At 39.0% G+C, this 14,623-nt stretch overlaps 2 protein-coding genes across 5 annotated transcripts in view; one reads left to right on the forward strand and one right to left on the reverse strand.

Moving 5' to 3' along the window:
* The first annotated feature begins 150 nt into the window (after positions 1-150).
* Positions 151-5,665, forward strand: derl1 (derlin 1). The gene is made up of 8 exons (XM_077576746.1): positions 151-480; positions 1,099-1,210; positions 1,288-1,352; positions 1,657-1,683; positions 2,945-3,040; positions 3,152-3,204; positions 4,139-4,249; positions 5,033-5,665. The coding sequence occupies exons 1-8, from the start codon at positions 328-330 to the stop codon at positions 5,187-5,189; spliced, it is 774 nt and encodes a 257-aa protein (XP_077432872.1). The 5' UTR covers positions 151-327; the 3' UTR covers positions 5,190-5,665.
* A 536-nt stretch (positions 5,666-6,201) lies between these two features.
* Positions 6,202-14,623, reverse strand: part of zhx2a (zinc fingers and homeoboxes 2a) — a 48,849-nt gene continuing 40,427 nt past the window's right edge. For all 4 annotated transcript variants that reach the window (XM_077575197.1, XM_077575200.1, XM_077575199.1 and 1 more), the window contains 5 exons: positions 12,888-13,297; positions 11,287-11,515; positions 11,050-11,215; positions 10,653-10,776; positions 6,202-7,566 (listed from right to left, as the gene is read on the reverse strand). In XM_077575197.1, coding sequence (XP_077431323.1) covers positions 10,659-10,776; positions 11,050-11,215; positions 11,287-11,515; positions 12,888-13,297 — 923 coding nt within the window. In that variant the 3' untranslated portion in view covers positions 6,202-7,566; positions 10,653-10,658. The remainder of the gene's footprint in view (positions 7,567-10,652; positions 10,777-11,049; positions 11,216-11,286; positions 11,516-12,887; positions 13,298-14,623) is intronic.

A 14,623-nucleotide genomic window follows, 5' to 3' on the forward strand; every position in this document is an offset into this window, starting at 1 on the left:
TGTGTGTATTACGAACAGATTATATATTCAGGCTGTGAGCATTAAAGGGCATGTTATTTTAAATATATACAGTAATTTAATAGTTGGGTAATGGGTGATTTACAACTCATAATGTATTTTGAAAATCTTGACCGGATGAGGATGTCCTGATCCTCACTAGTGCTAACAAGCATAGCTAGCCGTTTGTGATTAGCCACGTCATGTAAACTTTTTGAAGTGGTACCGATCAAACACTTTATGAGCGCTGGCGCAATCGGGATAATTCACTTGATTTATAATCAGATTTTGAACTTTATGGTTAGCACGCTGAAATAATTCTATGATAATATGTCTGATATCGGAGACTGGTTCAAAAGCATCCCCCTCATCACCAGGGGCTGGTTTGCTGCCTCGATTGCTGTTCCCCTTATAGGGAAACTAGGTTTGATTGATCCCAGGAACCTTGCACTGAGGCCAGATTTGTTCTTAAGAAGATTACACGTAAGTCTTTCTTGGGTTTGGCTTAAGAGATCCAAGTGAATGTTTTAATGTTTGTGTTTACAAAAATATTGGGGTGTTAGCAGGTGGCTAGCTTGGCTCACTCAACAGGCCAAGCGAAAGTCAGCCAATCATCGCCTGCGACGTAGGGGCTAATTTAAGACTTCCGGATACCTTGCAGGCAAACAAATAACAACACACATTTGAGTTTTTGCTTAAAATGCAATGTGTGTACAATAAAAGAAAACAACAAAACACGTCCTAAATTTAAAGTCTCAATAGCCGTTTTAAATGTTTTTACTGAAAATCACGAATTATTTATTATGTCAGATTACAACCATTGATAATAAAATGTTTCCCACTCTTGATAGACCTCAACAGCGTACTTTAAATTCGATAAATATTAGATGCTACTGAAAGTGGACAATCCAAGGCAATGATATATATAAAATACACTTTCTAATCTAAATGATTTTATTTACCCAGTGGGTGGGTGTGTTTGTGTGTGTGCAGTCTTGATAATGATGATGTGGAAAATACTTTCTTAAGACTGTCTCCTGTCAAAGCAGTTTGTTTAGAGTTGGACTACATTTCTATTAGATGTACCTGTTCTATTTTTAGCTGTGGAGACCAGTGACCGCCACCCTGTATTTCCCAGTGTATCCCAATACCGGCTTCCTGTTCCTAGTCAACCTATATTTCCTCTACAATTACTCAACCCGCTTAGAGACTGGTGAGACATCTTACATCCACACACACAGTTATGATTTTATGTGTGTGTCATGCATCTTAATGTTTTGTGTTTTTTAGGAGCGTTTGATGGGCGACCAGCTGACTACGTCTTCATGCTCCTCTTCAACTGGATCTGCATTGTTGTATCCTTTCCTTCATTCTTAAATATTTTTTTTAACTTCATATGCAGCCAGAGTATCTCCAAACCTCTACACAGTCATTCTAGCCAGTGTTTATTTATTTAAAAAGAAAAAAAAGTTTTATTAGTGTTGACTCTTTACAAGACAACATGCAATTTAGCTGCTTTGACAAAGGGGAAGTAGAATATGTGCATGTGAAAGTGGGCTTGAGTGATAGGATTACGAGTGACAACCTCCTTTCCATCCAAAAGTCTCCAGCTGCGACCAAAGTGAGTCTTGAAGTTGCTGTCCTTGACTCTGGTTGTAGATAACTGGGCTGCTTATGGACATGCAGGTAAGCATTGTGAAAAAGTCAGGAATTGATGACAAGTATTGGCTGTTTAGTATATAGCAAGACAAGCCTGACTGCATTTTTGGGAAAACACACACACTTGAACTAGGGCTGGGCAATAAATCTAATTAATTCAATTAATTGTCATTTTAGAAATCGAATCGTTGAAAATTTGCAAAATCGTGAAATCAAATTTTGTCTTCTGGATTATTAAAAGCTGTTATTCCTATCTTTTGTTATATCCAACTATTATTGTGAGTTGTAATATTGCACAAGTGGCAGAATGCTGGATGGGTGGTTTACAAGACATGTTTACAACAGCTACCAACTACTTAATTGTGGCATTTAAGCACAAACTATGAATGTTAAGTTTATGTTAAAACTGATTTAGAATCAGTATACCATATTGTTGTCTGAACATTTTGCACAGGAATTATTTTTGAATAAATGAAACCTTTAAATACATTTTTGTTGGGTTTATTAGATTAAAATTGATTAAAATTGTAATCGTCCTGAATGACTGTAAAAAATAGAAATTGTATTTTTTGGCCATATCGCTCAGCTCTAACTTGAACTCTCCCAAACACGTGGAAAACTTTGTTTTGGTTGATGAAACCAAAGGTGAAAATGGGGTAGAATTATGAATAGTTGCAAATTCTAGTCAGTGTAAACACAAAACCTTCAGGCTCCTGATAGAAAGATGAAGAGAAATGTAAAACACACACCTATATTAACAAAATCATCACCAGAAAAAGATGCAGATTTTGGAATGGCCTTGCCAGAATCCAGACCTGAAAGGCGCTGTGCACACTCGCTTCACCCCAACGATGAATCGTAATCGCTGGATGTCGTCGCAAGTTTTCTGGGGGGGAAAGAGTGTTTTCATACAGAAAAGTGTGAAATTGAATGCTAGTGGCGTGTTGGAGTATTAGTTGGAGAATGTGCATATTTACGCTATCAGGTTGTACATGTTACAAGATTAACAGTAAATGTGTAAGAAGTTTGAAATTGAGTTAAATTTTTTTACATCACAAAAAAATGTAATTGAACAGGTTGTGTAGATTTGTTTAGAAAGCTGATATCTGCTGTATTGTGCTCACGTGTGCATGCAAAGTGTGACACGACAGCTAGCGATGCGGTTGCCAGGCAACTAGTTGAAACGCCATGAAGTCACTAGACTGTCATGATGAGACCCGAGTGTTACCAGAAAAGAATGTTAACGATGTTTGTCTGGATGCTTACAATGTGTTGCTTTTGTTTATAGCTGCTGATGATCCCGTTGATCATGTCTGTACTGTACATCTGGGCTCAATTCAATAAAGACACGATTGTGTCTTTCTGGTTTGGAACAAGATTCAAGGTAACATCTTAGAACACATCACATCCATGCATTTATTTATGAACACTCTTGCTAAACGTGTGCAGCAAATCCATAGCCACGGTGTTAATGGTCCATGTATGCTCTGTCTAGGCACATTATCTGCCGTGGGTCATTTTGATCTTCAACTTCATCATTGGAGGCTCGTAAGTAATGGAATAAATGGAAATTTGTCATTGCACATGCACTAGTACAGAGCAACAAACTGCACTTAGAAAGAGGAAGTCAAATAAAAAAAATTATTCATTTATATGTTCTATGCGCCCACACTAGTCTTAACATGACATTCTGATTCATGTTGAGTTCGTGGAGTATGAGTTAACCGGCAAAATCCACTTGTATTTATCCATCTCCGGGGGCGGCCATTTTGTCACTTGCTGTCGACTGAAGTTGACATCAATGTTGCTCACGTCTCAGGTTACAACCAATCACAGCGCAGCTTCATAAAACAGGTGAGCTTTGATTGGTTGTTGCCTGAGCCCTGAGCAAAATTTGTCATTTTCAGCCGGCAGCAAGTGGCAAAATGGCCACCCATTGGTTAGTTTGTAAGTTTTATTGGGGAAATTTTATATCCATAATTCATGAATGAAAATTTAAAAACTTGAAACCTTTTATTCAAATTATTTTTGATTGAAATTTACAATTATTTTATGTTTCTTAAATTTGTAATAAACAAGAAATGTCATTTGATAATTAATATCCATGCAGAATTATAAAAAAAAAAATTTGGTTTGTTTTTTCCCGCCGATAATTGTAATTTTATTTTATTATGTGATTCATGTAAATTATTCTTCTATGTTCAATAAATGTAAAAAAAAAAACACACACAAAAAAAATCGGTCGCCCATGGAGATGGATAAAATGGATTTTGCTGCTTAATTCATATTCCACAAATGCAATATAACAAGAATACCGTGTTTAGACCAGTGGGGCCGCATATAGAACCTATTATTGTAAAGAACATTTTTTACTTGAATTCCACAAACAGTACAACCTGTCCAAGAGACATAAAAAAGTAATTATATTTGTGTGTTTATCATTATTTACACGACGACCTGCTTGTCAACTGTTTTGTTGCAGGTTTGTAAATGAGCTCATTGGGAACCTGGTGGGTCACCTCTACTTCTTTCTCATGTTCAAATATCCCATGGACCTAGGAGGACGCTCCTTTCTGTCTACGCCACAGTTCTTGTAAGTGCTATTATGTATTGAACGGCACAGATTCAAAGAAAATATTATTTCCAAGTCACTCGGACCTTCAGTTTTATTTCTGGATATTAAATGGATCTCTTAAAAGCTGAAAAGCAATGACATGTTTTAGGTGGATTATTAAAGGAGTGTAAATGAGTATAGGTTAGGTTAGTTGCAGAAGTGGGCATTCTGTCAGCACTGATGGGACTGTCCTTCTGTCAGTCACTGACAGACGCCCATTTTGTTGACGATTGACGGACTAACGGAATGTCCACCTCTGTCAGTCCTAAAATGGTGTCGATGAAGTGATGGCAGAAGTGTGGTTAAAAAGACAGACTGATGATAACAGTTTTAATGAAGAAATTTTGAACATGTATAAAAATAAAAGGCAAAATCCTGAAGAAAAAAGTTTGGTACGGCTTGAAAAAAATTACGATGGCGGAAGGGCGTACATCGGCGCTGATGAATGACAGGCCAAAAATAATGTTGTAAATTGCACAATCTAGTGAGATTCGGGGCTGTGCAAAATTCAGAATTCACTTCAATGGATGAATTTGAATTGACTCCACCCAAAAGGATGTATAATTGAATTAGAATTACAAATGAAATGCAATTGAGAAAATGTCTTTGTAATTGATACTGCTCTTGCATTGGACATATTTATATATATTGCAAGTGGTAATAATCTTAAAGCTGGTAAGTGTATATCAATGGGGGTGTTATACCTGCTAAACGTTACTTTTTTTTTTTTTTATTAGATGTAATTGTAATCCTCCTCCACAGGTATCAGCTGCTCCCTACCAGGAGAGGAGGGGTGTCAGGCTTCGGAGCCCCTCCTCCTCGAAGACCAGCGCCTCAGGAGCAGGCAGGAGGAGGAGGCGGCGGCGGGGGTGGCGGCGGACGTTACAACTGGGGCCAAGGCTTCCGTTTGGGGGATTAATAAGAGATGACAAGCGCCACCCATCGCCTACTTTCAGAATCTGCACTTCGGTTCAAATGTTTGCATCTTCACTTTGATTAAGGAATTAGTTCATTTAAGTCTGACAAGTGAAAAGTAAAGGTCGCAAGCATTTTAACTCCCAACGTACAGTAGGAACGCTGTTTTGATAACTTTCAACATGATTTTTTTTTTTATGTGATTATTCATCTCCTATTTTTGTTTACTGCCTTATGTCACCCTTTGACAGAAAAGTCAGGTTGAGAGAAACTACACATCCCATAGTTAGGTGATTTTGGTTCTTCATATCTCCACCCTCTCAGTTTGTGTATAATATGACTTTGGGGATCACCATCATGCTGGATGAATGCTTGTGTGTAGCAGACATGGCAAACCCAAGAATTGTTGTGGGTGTTGGTGGTACAGATTTACTATTACCACTTTTTTTTTTTTTTTGTAAATACAAGTGACTGAAAAGATGATCTAGTTTGAGTGGGTTATTTCACCCTCATTTTTCCCCATGGGGCCACAAATTCTCTGCTGGGTCCCTGGTTGCATTACACACTTCTAGGGAGAAATTCTAACAAACCTGTTGTCTAAGAAGCTGAATAGCAAAAATCCCATCGGATCTTTAGTCCATGAATCAAACAAGAAATTGTCAAGGGTGTACTGCCTTAGTCTCATGATGTCAAAATGTGAACAGCACGTGAAGACGGCTGCTTAAATAATTTGAATTAAAAAGTGCAATTCATGGAATAAATGTCCCACCAAATTAAAAAGTGCAATTCATGGAACAAATGTCCCACCAATTTTGTCATTCAAGCTCCTAGTTAGAAAATAAGTTGTGCAATAAGTAGTGAAACAGTTGGACAAGTGCATTCATTCTAAAGCTTAGAGAAGCTAAATTAAATTCCGCTGCAAACTCAGATTTGAACCAAGGACCGGTACTTTAAACCACCCCGCAGCAATCTCAACTCATTTCTCATAAAACAATTGTTCTTGAGTAAGCAGACAGTTGAACAATCTCCAGGTTTTAATGCATGAAGACTAAGACCAGCATTACGTATTCATTGAGTTAGAGCAGATCGAAAGTAGAAAATGAAAATGCAGGCAGTATTGCTGAAAAGCCAACCAGAAGCCAGAATATGCTTGTACATGAAACTGAAGCAGCGGAAACATGTTCATTCTGCTTTTCAAACCAGCGTTATCATATAGAAGTAACTCTATCTCGAATGAGGCATGAGGATGCAATAAGACAAAACAAAATGCAACATCTCTTTAAATCTTGAGTAGAAGCTAAAAAAAAGTTTGATTCTAAGGCAGCAAACACAGGTTTGATCTTTCACTTAAAAAAAAGACATTTGACCTTGTTTGAACGTTAACTAGAATGAACTAAAATCCCCCAACTCAATTGAGAAGACAAAAAAACAGGTGAAAGCGGATGAAACGTTCACATTTCACAGCTGAACAAGAGTCACACTTGAAACGGCTTTACTTGTTTAATTGCCATTAATGAATGTCCCCAACGTTCAGTCAAAAATAGTCCCAAGTTTTGTTTTTCCATCAAAATTAACCATCAGTTGAAGCAGAAAGACCTGAAAAGGCAGCATGGTGCGATCAGACAGACTATGAGATTAAACATGAATAGAACAGAAAGAAGAACATTCTGCACTGTTATTGCCTCAGGTGCTGATGCAGGAGCACACCAGCTGATTCAAAAAGATACAAGTTAGTGCATTCTATCATTCATTGGCCTTATGCAGTTCTGCACATGGCTTTTTGTGGCAAATGTCCCCAACACCGAAGGCCAAGCTTGCACTCCCACAATCCATTCTCTCTCACTTCCCTTCGAGAACATTGTCCAAGACTCCTTTTACAAGGAGCTGAGTAAAATTCCAGCTGGAGTTGAAGCGGCCGAGCACAAGAAAGCCTTAAAGTAATACAAGTCCATAAAAAAAAAAAAAAAAAAAAAAAAAAGAGTACTCCTACTGAGCAGAAAGCAGGTTCAATTTTCTTCCAAAATAGGATTGATTTTCAGCAAATAAACAGCTATTTTACACTTCAAGCTTTAAACAACACTATTGGGCACAAGTCTTTAAAAAAAAAAAAAAAAAAAAAAACATTCCCTTCCATCAAAACTGTACAACTTATTTTATGAGCAATACAGAAAAATATTTACAAGGATACTTCTTAAAAAAAAAGAAAAGATTTAAGTCCAGCTTTGGCACTCCTCCACATGCGCATCTGCAGCACACATCGGGCGAAACGCGGGCAGACGTCCACTCTGCTTTGTGACCACACTACAAGCATGGCGATACATCCCTGCTTCCACTTTCTTTTGGCATCTTGTACGTGACCTTTGTGAATGGATTCACATCATCTAGAAGAGAAATGAGACACAAACAGGAAGTGAGCCCACAAGCAAATTTGTGGATTTCATCACTGCTGATTGACTTGAACCAAAAATGCTGAAGGACTCTGTACAGTAAGTTTGGGCCATTATTCATTATTTTCCCACAAATAACATTTGAGGGTGAAAAAGTAAAATAACCTAATGTTGCAATAGGGGAGAGTGGGGTAATTTATGCCAAGGGGCAAGTAGTTCCACCCGTTATTTAGAAAACCATAGAAGAAGTTAGTCATGTGACCACATACAGTATTTTTGAAGAGACATCCATTTTGCTCATCCGGTAAAAAAGGGAGACAAATAGCTTGAGAGATAAGCACATATAAATTACAGAAACATTTTTTGCCCTCCAAAGTAAAACTTATATGATTAAGGTTTTTTGATGGCTGTGTTTTAACAATTATAGATAACTTTGAAAACAGTTCACACATGTTTAGTAAGCTATGCTGAGTCTATATGGTTAGCATGACGCTGGCTTAAAACAGCTGGTGAATGCATTTTTTTTCTTCTTCAAAATGGTGGGTTTGGGGTAATTTGTGCTAAAAGACCTGGGTTAAGTTGTGCCAATGGCCTAAATTGTGTTTATTTACTCTATATTACTTTATTGTATTTTATTGTTATTGTAAATTGTATTCTTGCATTTGACCACGAAAAGTATGTGTCATTCTTCCTTTTTGACCAAAATTCATCATGCCACCAGATACAAAAGGAAGACAGACAGGGTTTTAACTCCTCTTGAGGAGTTGGAAAGAGAAGTGACAGAGGGGAAGACCATACGTCAGGTTGGAAAGGAGATAAAAATCTGCAGGATGGCAATAAAAACATATAAAGGGATACAAAAAAAAAGGCTTAGGCTTACCCTACCGAGCACTGACAAATCTATGTTGTTGTTCTGCTCACTTGGGTTATGTGTCTTCAGAAGTTATTTTTCCCTTGCCAAAATCCACAGAAAGAAAGAACAGAAATGTAAAAAAAATAAAATTGTGACTGACACACCTGAGAAGATGGAGTTGGAGAAGACTCACAAAGAAAGAGAAGATAAAAAGGCTGAACAGGAAAAAAAGAAAAAGAAAAAAACTTTTGTGTGTTGAATTTGTCTTCCTTTTATATAGCATGATCATTTTTGAGATTGAAACAATCTTTTTTTTTTTTTTTTTTTACTCCAGTTATCAATGTCACAATTTACCCTACTGAGTTCTGACTAATGGCACAACCTACCCCACAATAGCAGCAAGTTTTGCCACAAAAACACTTTTTTTAAAGCTATATTTCTCAAAGTTTATTGAAGATCCAAAGTGATTGTTCCCAGGGATGCACAACATCCTAAACTATATGAACATATTTAAGTTGGAGGCATTCCTGTAATCCTCTTGCTTAAAAGACACTTAAGTAAAATTGGCACTAGTTACCCCACCCTCTACTATAATAGCCAGAAAATGTATAACAAACGTTCTCTTCAACAGTGCCAGTCACTGACACACTAATGCTACAGGCAACATGACATCATCATTAACTGAAATGGCAGTGCTGCCTGCCCCCCACTAACATAATGTGTGTGTGTGTGTGTGTGTGTGTGTGTGTGTGTGTGTGTGTGTGTGTGTGTGTGTGTGTTGCGTGCACACACTAATGACGGCGTAGTGCAACTCACATCACGCCATGCCGTCAAACTGTCCATTAAATGGACCAATCACAGTTAATTAGACACAAATAACTTCCTGGGTGGATGAGGCTGCAGCTGCGGCATTTTAAAGGCCCAGTCCACCATTCATGGCCGCAGCCAATCATAGGCAGTAATTTCTGGTGCGGGTCATAAGAGGATAAACTCCTCTCTGCGTGAAATCTACTGAAAAGTAGGAAAGCGCTGAAGCCAAGATGGCAGCAGTCACTTCTTGTTTAGATCCTTCATAGCTGCACCACATGGTGCACACAGTCGTGTACTTCTCAAACAAGGATAAGGTGATGTTTAAGGATGTTCTTTTAAACTTAATTGTTGATAAACTATAGCAAATAGTAGGCTAAAAGGTTATACGCATATATTATGTATGACACATATATAATGTGCTATTGACATGCGGCCATGCATTCCTATACGTCAAAGGGGGCAGAAATCCATGCTTTCAAATATTGACTAGCATGCCGGCTCGCTTTCCACTGCAGCATCGCTGTCGCCGCCATGCTCCATAGAAGGTTGCTCCTCCCATAGTGGCTGGAGAACGATATACATCGATGCCTATTCTGAAACTCACAAAATTCCCAATGGCAACCACAGTCACAGGAACATCAAACTGCTTGGATTGGAGATGGTTTTGTGGCTCATTTTCTTTCTAATCTCCTGAGACAACTCTCTCCTTCGCTTCATCTGATCCATGTTTAGTGTGGCACACACCATGTCACCCAACAGCAAAGTGGCAACCTACCACCCTTTAAATAGGCCAACTGACTGATTACAAGTTTGAAGACAACTGTGATGCCAATTAGACGACATACTTTGGTTCCTACGGTCAAATTATTTTCAATCTTTTGTATGGGTTGTTATTTTTGTCCTGGTCCATTTCATTAGTTTAAATATATATATATAATTCTGTTGAGCCACAATTCAAAGGCAACATTTGATTTTCATTGGTTATTTTCATAAAATTCTTATTAATTCATTTAGCCAGATTCAAGTTGCTTCTGTGACCACTATGGGTTTTCCTTTCATGCGTGTATATAACATCGCAAAGCCTGTTTATTTCCATTAGTGCCAATATGTTTTGTTTCGTCCATGTTACTGATAAGACTTGAATCATCGAGTATACCAATAGCAATGTATCATCCAATCATGGTAGCAGAACAAGCTGTATGGACACAATGCCAATACTCATTTACTCATCCAAACAATGTATGTTCTTTGCAAATGAAAAACAACTAAACAGGCTTTACCAGTATGACATTTATTGGAGAGGGGAAATAAAACAAGCCTTGTTACAACAAATAAATAATCTACCAAACACAATTTGTATCTTTGTTTTGTTTGGTCAATTCAAATGATCAATGTATAATAAACTAAATGTACTTACCAATCATCAGCCAGTGATCTTCCCAGGTTGCTCCATAGTCAAAACATCAGCATCTGCTGCCAGTCTCTGTCTTTGTAATCCTCCCTCACTCTCTTCACCCACAGCCACCGTCACCTGAACCCACCTTCCAAAAACATAATGCACCAATTTCAACACAGCCAGATGCATGAAGTTGTGTATATTCTGGGAGTTTAAATGTCTGTGAAACTGAGAGCTGATGCAATAATAAATATGACTTCATGCACCATCAGAGAGAACTTTAGATACTGACGGTGTCAATCATGACACAGCAATTTTCTTTTAGTAATGTTGATAGATGTAAGTGTAGGCAGTTTGAATGGTGTGAATTGAGAAATATTTACAGTATTTTGTTTTTTTAACAGCATGAGACACCCACCTCCCCTTTTCAGAAATGCTAGAGCTGGTCTGGTCCAGCCTGGCCTGGCTCAGGTCCGACACACTGTGATTAAGTTTTTCAGTCAACCACTGTACTGTGTCTGGATTGGACAGCTTGGAGTTCTCCATAGATGAAGCTGCTGCTTTCTTCTCACCAGCTTCGTCCACTACATCAAAGTTTCTGGAGTTAAACATGAAAACTAGACAAAGTGTGACATAATGATCATCTGGAACAAACCTTTTCCTTCCAGTGATACACTTTGTTGTTTGTCTCCGTTCTGCTCTTGTCCAGATTTCTGCTCTTCTTTTTGGCTCTGGTAGGCTTCCAACCAGTCCAAGGTCTCACCGTTCTTCAGAGCCGAGCGATGTTCCTTAAACCAGCGGACAATGTCAGTGCGGCCCAGGCTCGTTTGCCCTTCCAGCTGGCTGTACTCCTCGGGTGTTGGCCATTGGGTCCGACAGAACATCTGCCAAGACACATCAAAGGAGGAAAACAAAAACGTCACATATAAGAAAGCTATTTCATTTGATTTACTTCTCAACCAGAATATACAATAAATCTGTGCTGCACTCTCACAAAACTGCACTCTTGTTCATGCAAATAGACAGCAGGTGGCAGAATAAGCTCTACAACCATGAGAAGGTGGCTTACGTGTGACACACTTTAACTGAGAAATCGGCGGCAGGACATTGTGACAACTTGGCACATTCAATAGGAGAGATGGTGGTGGGGTTGGGGGGTGATTTGAGGGTAACAACAGTAAAAGGTATTTGCGGAGATGTACATTAAAAACGGCACACAGAAAATGAAATAGCGGTTATTAAGGCGGTGTTTTCGTGTCCCGAGCTGTGATACAAGATATATGTCGTACCATGACGTGGTGAAGATGGCACAGTTATGGACGGAGATCTCTGCTACTTTGAATATCACAGGCTGGTTGAAAGTGATTTTAGCATTTTTAACAATAAAAATGTAAACAGCTTAGCAACACATGCTTCAGTCCCCAGACATTCCCCCAATAAAATAAAACTGCACCTTTAAGACTGGCCTTTTATTATGGGCAGTCTAAGGCCCTGTTTACATGTTCTAGCCGGGGGTTTTGCAAACGAGAGATATTTTTCTGCAGTTTGCCCTGTCATCCACACGTCCGTGGGGATTTTTTTCGTTAAAAACCTAGGTTTCCCAAAACTTTAATTTGCATATTTCTCCAGATCCGCGTTCGTGTGTGATCGTTTTATGTCATACATACCTCAAGTTGTCAAAAAAGAAGAAAAAACATGCAGCATGAATTTGCTTCCCCACCCGGGAGACCATGTTTGTGTGTGTGTGTTTGGGTGAGTGAGTGAGAAAAAAACAGTTGTTAAAAAAGGACAAGTGAAGCTTTCTAAAATTGTGTATTTATCCTCTATGTTTTCCTCTATGATCCGTTTACGATGTACTGACTGATTGACTGATTACAAGCCGGCTTTGCTTGCATCTGGACGGGGCCTTAGATTGGTTTGTGTACACTATTTGAGAGAAATGCTGATATTGTGTATGTGGATTTTTGATATTTGAGTTCATCTCATAAAAAATGGGAGCATTTATATTTTTGTTGAGTATACTTGTAATCTGAATCCCATTACATAATACCAATAAACACTACTATTAAAACACCTTCTGATTAGTCACTTAGACCACAGCATGTATACAAAAAAAAGACAACTATTACATTTCTAGTCACAAGCTACAAAACTCAATTCATTTCATTATCATTAGCAATGCACCTAAAAATGAGATATTTTGTCTTTGTTACAACTTTAAACATGATTTAAGACAGTCAGTGTATCAATTGTTACCTCTCTCAGTAGAGTGAGTGAGCCACTTGGGATGGGAGCCGGGCTCGTCGACAGAGAGAGGACGGGAGGATGCGGAGAAGAGGAGGAGGATGAATTAAGGATGGGAGGAGATGCAGAGGCAGACAAGGTTGGAGGATAAGGGGAGGAGGCCGCGAGCACAGGAGGGGAAGATGAGGATGATGACGAAGAAGAGAGGAACGGTGGGACAGCTGATGATTGGAGCATTTTGCCGTCCTGCTCGCGATGAGAGGAACCATTGAGCAGCACCCCCGGCCTGTCGCCTTTGTCGTCTGTGTTCTTGGAGGTCATGCTGAGCAAGGCCTTCTCCATGTTGTCCCTCAGGGCCCTGCGCTCAGAAAACCAGCAGTCCACCTCGGTCTTGGAAAGCCTGGTCTCCTGGGCCAGTTGGTCTAGAACAGAACACAGTTCAAGGAGTCAGGTGAGCTGCTTTCACTTAAAACTGGGAATACTTTTTTTATGAATGTTTTTTGTTTTGGGAGTCAAGAGAGTCACTGGGAGAAAAAGCATTAATCCTCACACCTATCTGTTCTTAAAGTCAAGTAAAAAAAAATGTCTTTACAATATGTTCTATGCGTCCCCACTAGTCTAAATATGTCATTATGGGACTGCTTGCGGAGCAAGCAGGCACATATTGTTATTCTACCTAGGACAGTGGTTTATTTTTGTTGTTATGGGACTGCTTTGCGAAGCAAGCAGGCACATATTGTTATTCTACCTAGGACAGTGGTTTATTTTTCTTGTTATGGGACTGCTTGCGAAGCAAGCAGGCACATATTGTTATTCTACCTAGGACAGTGGTTTATTTTTGTTGTTAATATTATTATGGGACTGCTTTGCGAAGCAAGCAGGCACATATTGTTATTCTACCTAGGACAGTGGTTTATTTTTCTTGTTGTTATTATTATATATTATTCCACGATTTTTCCGCTAAAATGCGGCCCGTACCGTACATCGCACCGGCACAAATGAGGTATCAAACGATGCGGCTCGATCTGACTCGCTGCGCTATTATTTTTCTAAGAATTCCCAGTTACCTTGGCGACGCTATTCCCAAAAAACTCCCAAATTAACTCCCCATTGGGAATGAATGGGAAAAAAATCACACTTCAAGCACCTTTTTCCAAGACACGCTGCGCGCGCATACGTTATCCGACCGATACGAATTTTAGCTCATTTTGTAGGAATTTGTCCCATCTTTAGCTCAGTGTCGAAATCTTTTTTAAGGAATGAAAGCCCCCCCCCCTGTTCGGGTTCAAAGACAGTGGCTGAATTAGCTTTCTCACACACTCTGTTGGCTAATTAGCCATCCAGTGCCGGGAACCAAATAATGTATTAGAAAAAATTTCACTTCAACTCGTCACCACTGCCACAATCTTTTGTCACTAGACGTCAAATTCTCACATTTTGTAGTCACGAGTGTCTTCTTTCAGACAAACTAACTTTTATTTGGTTAAGGTGTCATTTAGTACCTTTATTTTCCCTTTAAGCGAGTAGAAGTTGGACTCTCTCGCCTATCTCTCCCATGTTAATTTGGGCGACTTCTTCCTCTTCATTTCGAATAAATCATAAGTTTTCAACCTGCTCTCATTTGGTCATTTTTCATCCGATTAAAAAAATGAGAACATGCTCGTGTTCCCCAAACCCTTGCCGTTCTAACGAGCCCTTTCTTGAATCTGTATCTTCAACCGTTAAGTCGCGAGAGGCTTTTGTTGAAG

Source organism: Vanacampus margaritifer, chromosome 9 (genome assembly GCF_051991255.1).
Source record: "Vanacampus margaritifer isolate UIUO_Vmar chromosome 9, RoL_Vmar_1.0, whole genome shotgun sequence".
In the NCBI taxonomy this organism is placed as follows: domain Eukaryota; kingdom Metazoa; phylum Chordata; class Actinopteri; order Syngnathiformes; family Syngnathidae; genus Vanacampus; species Vanacampus margaritifer.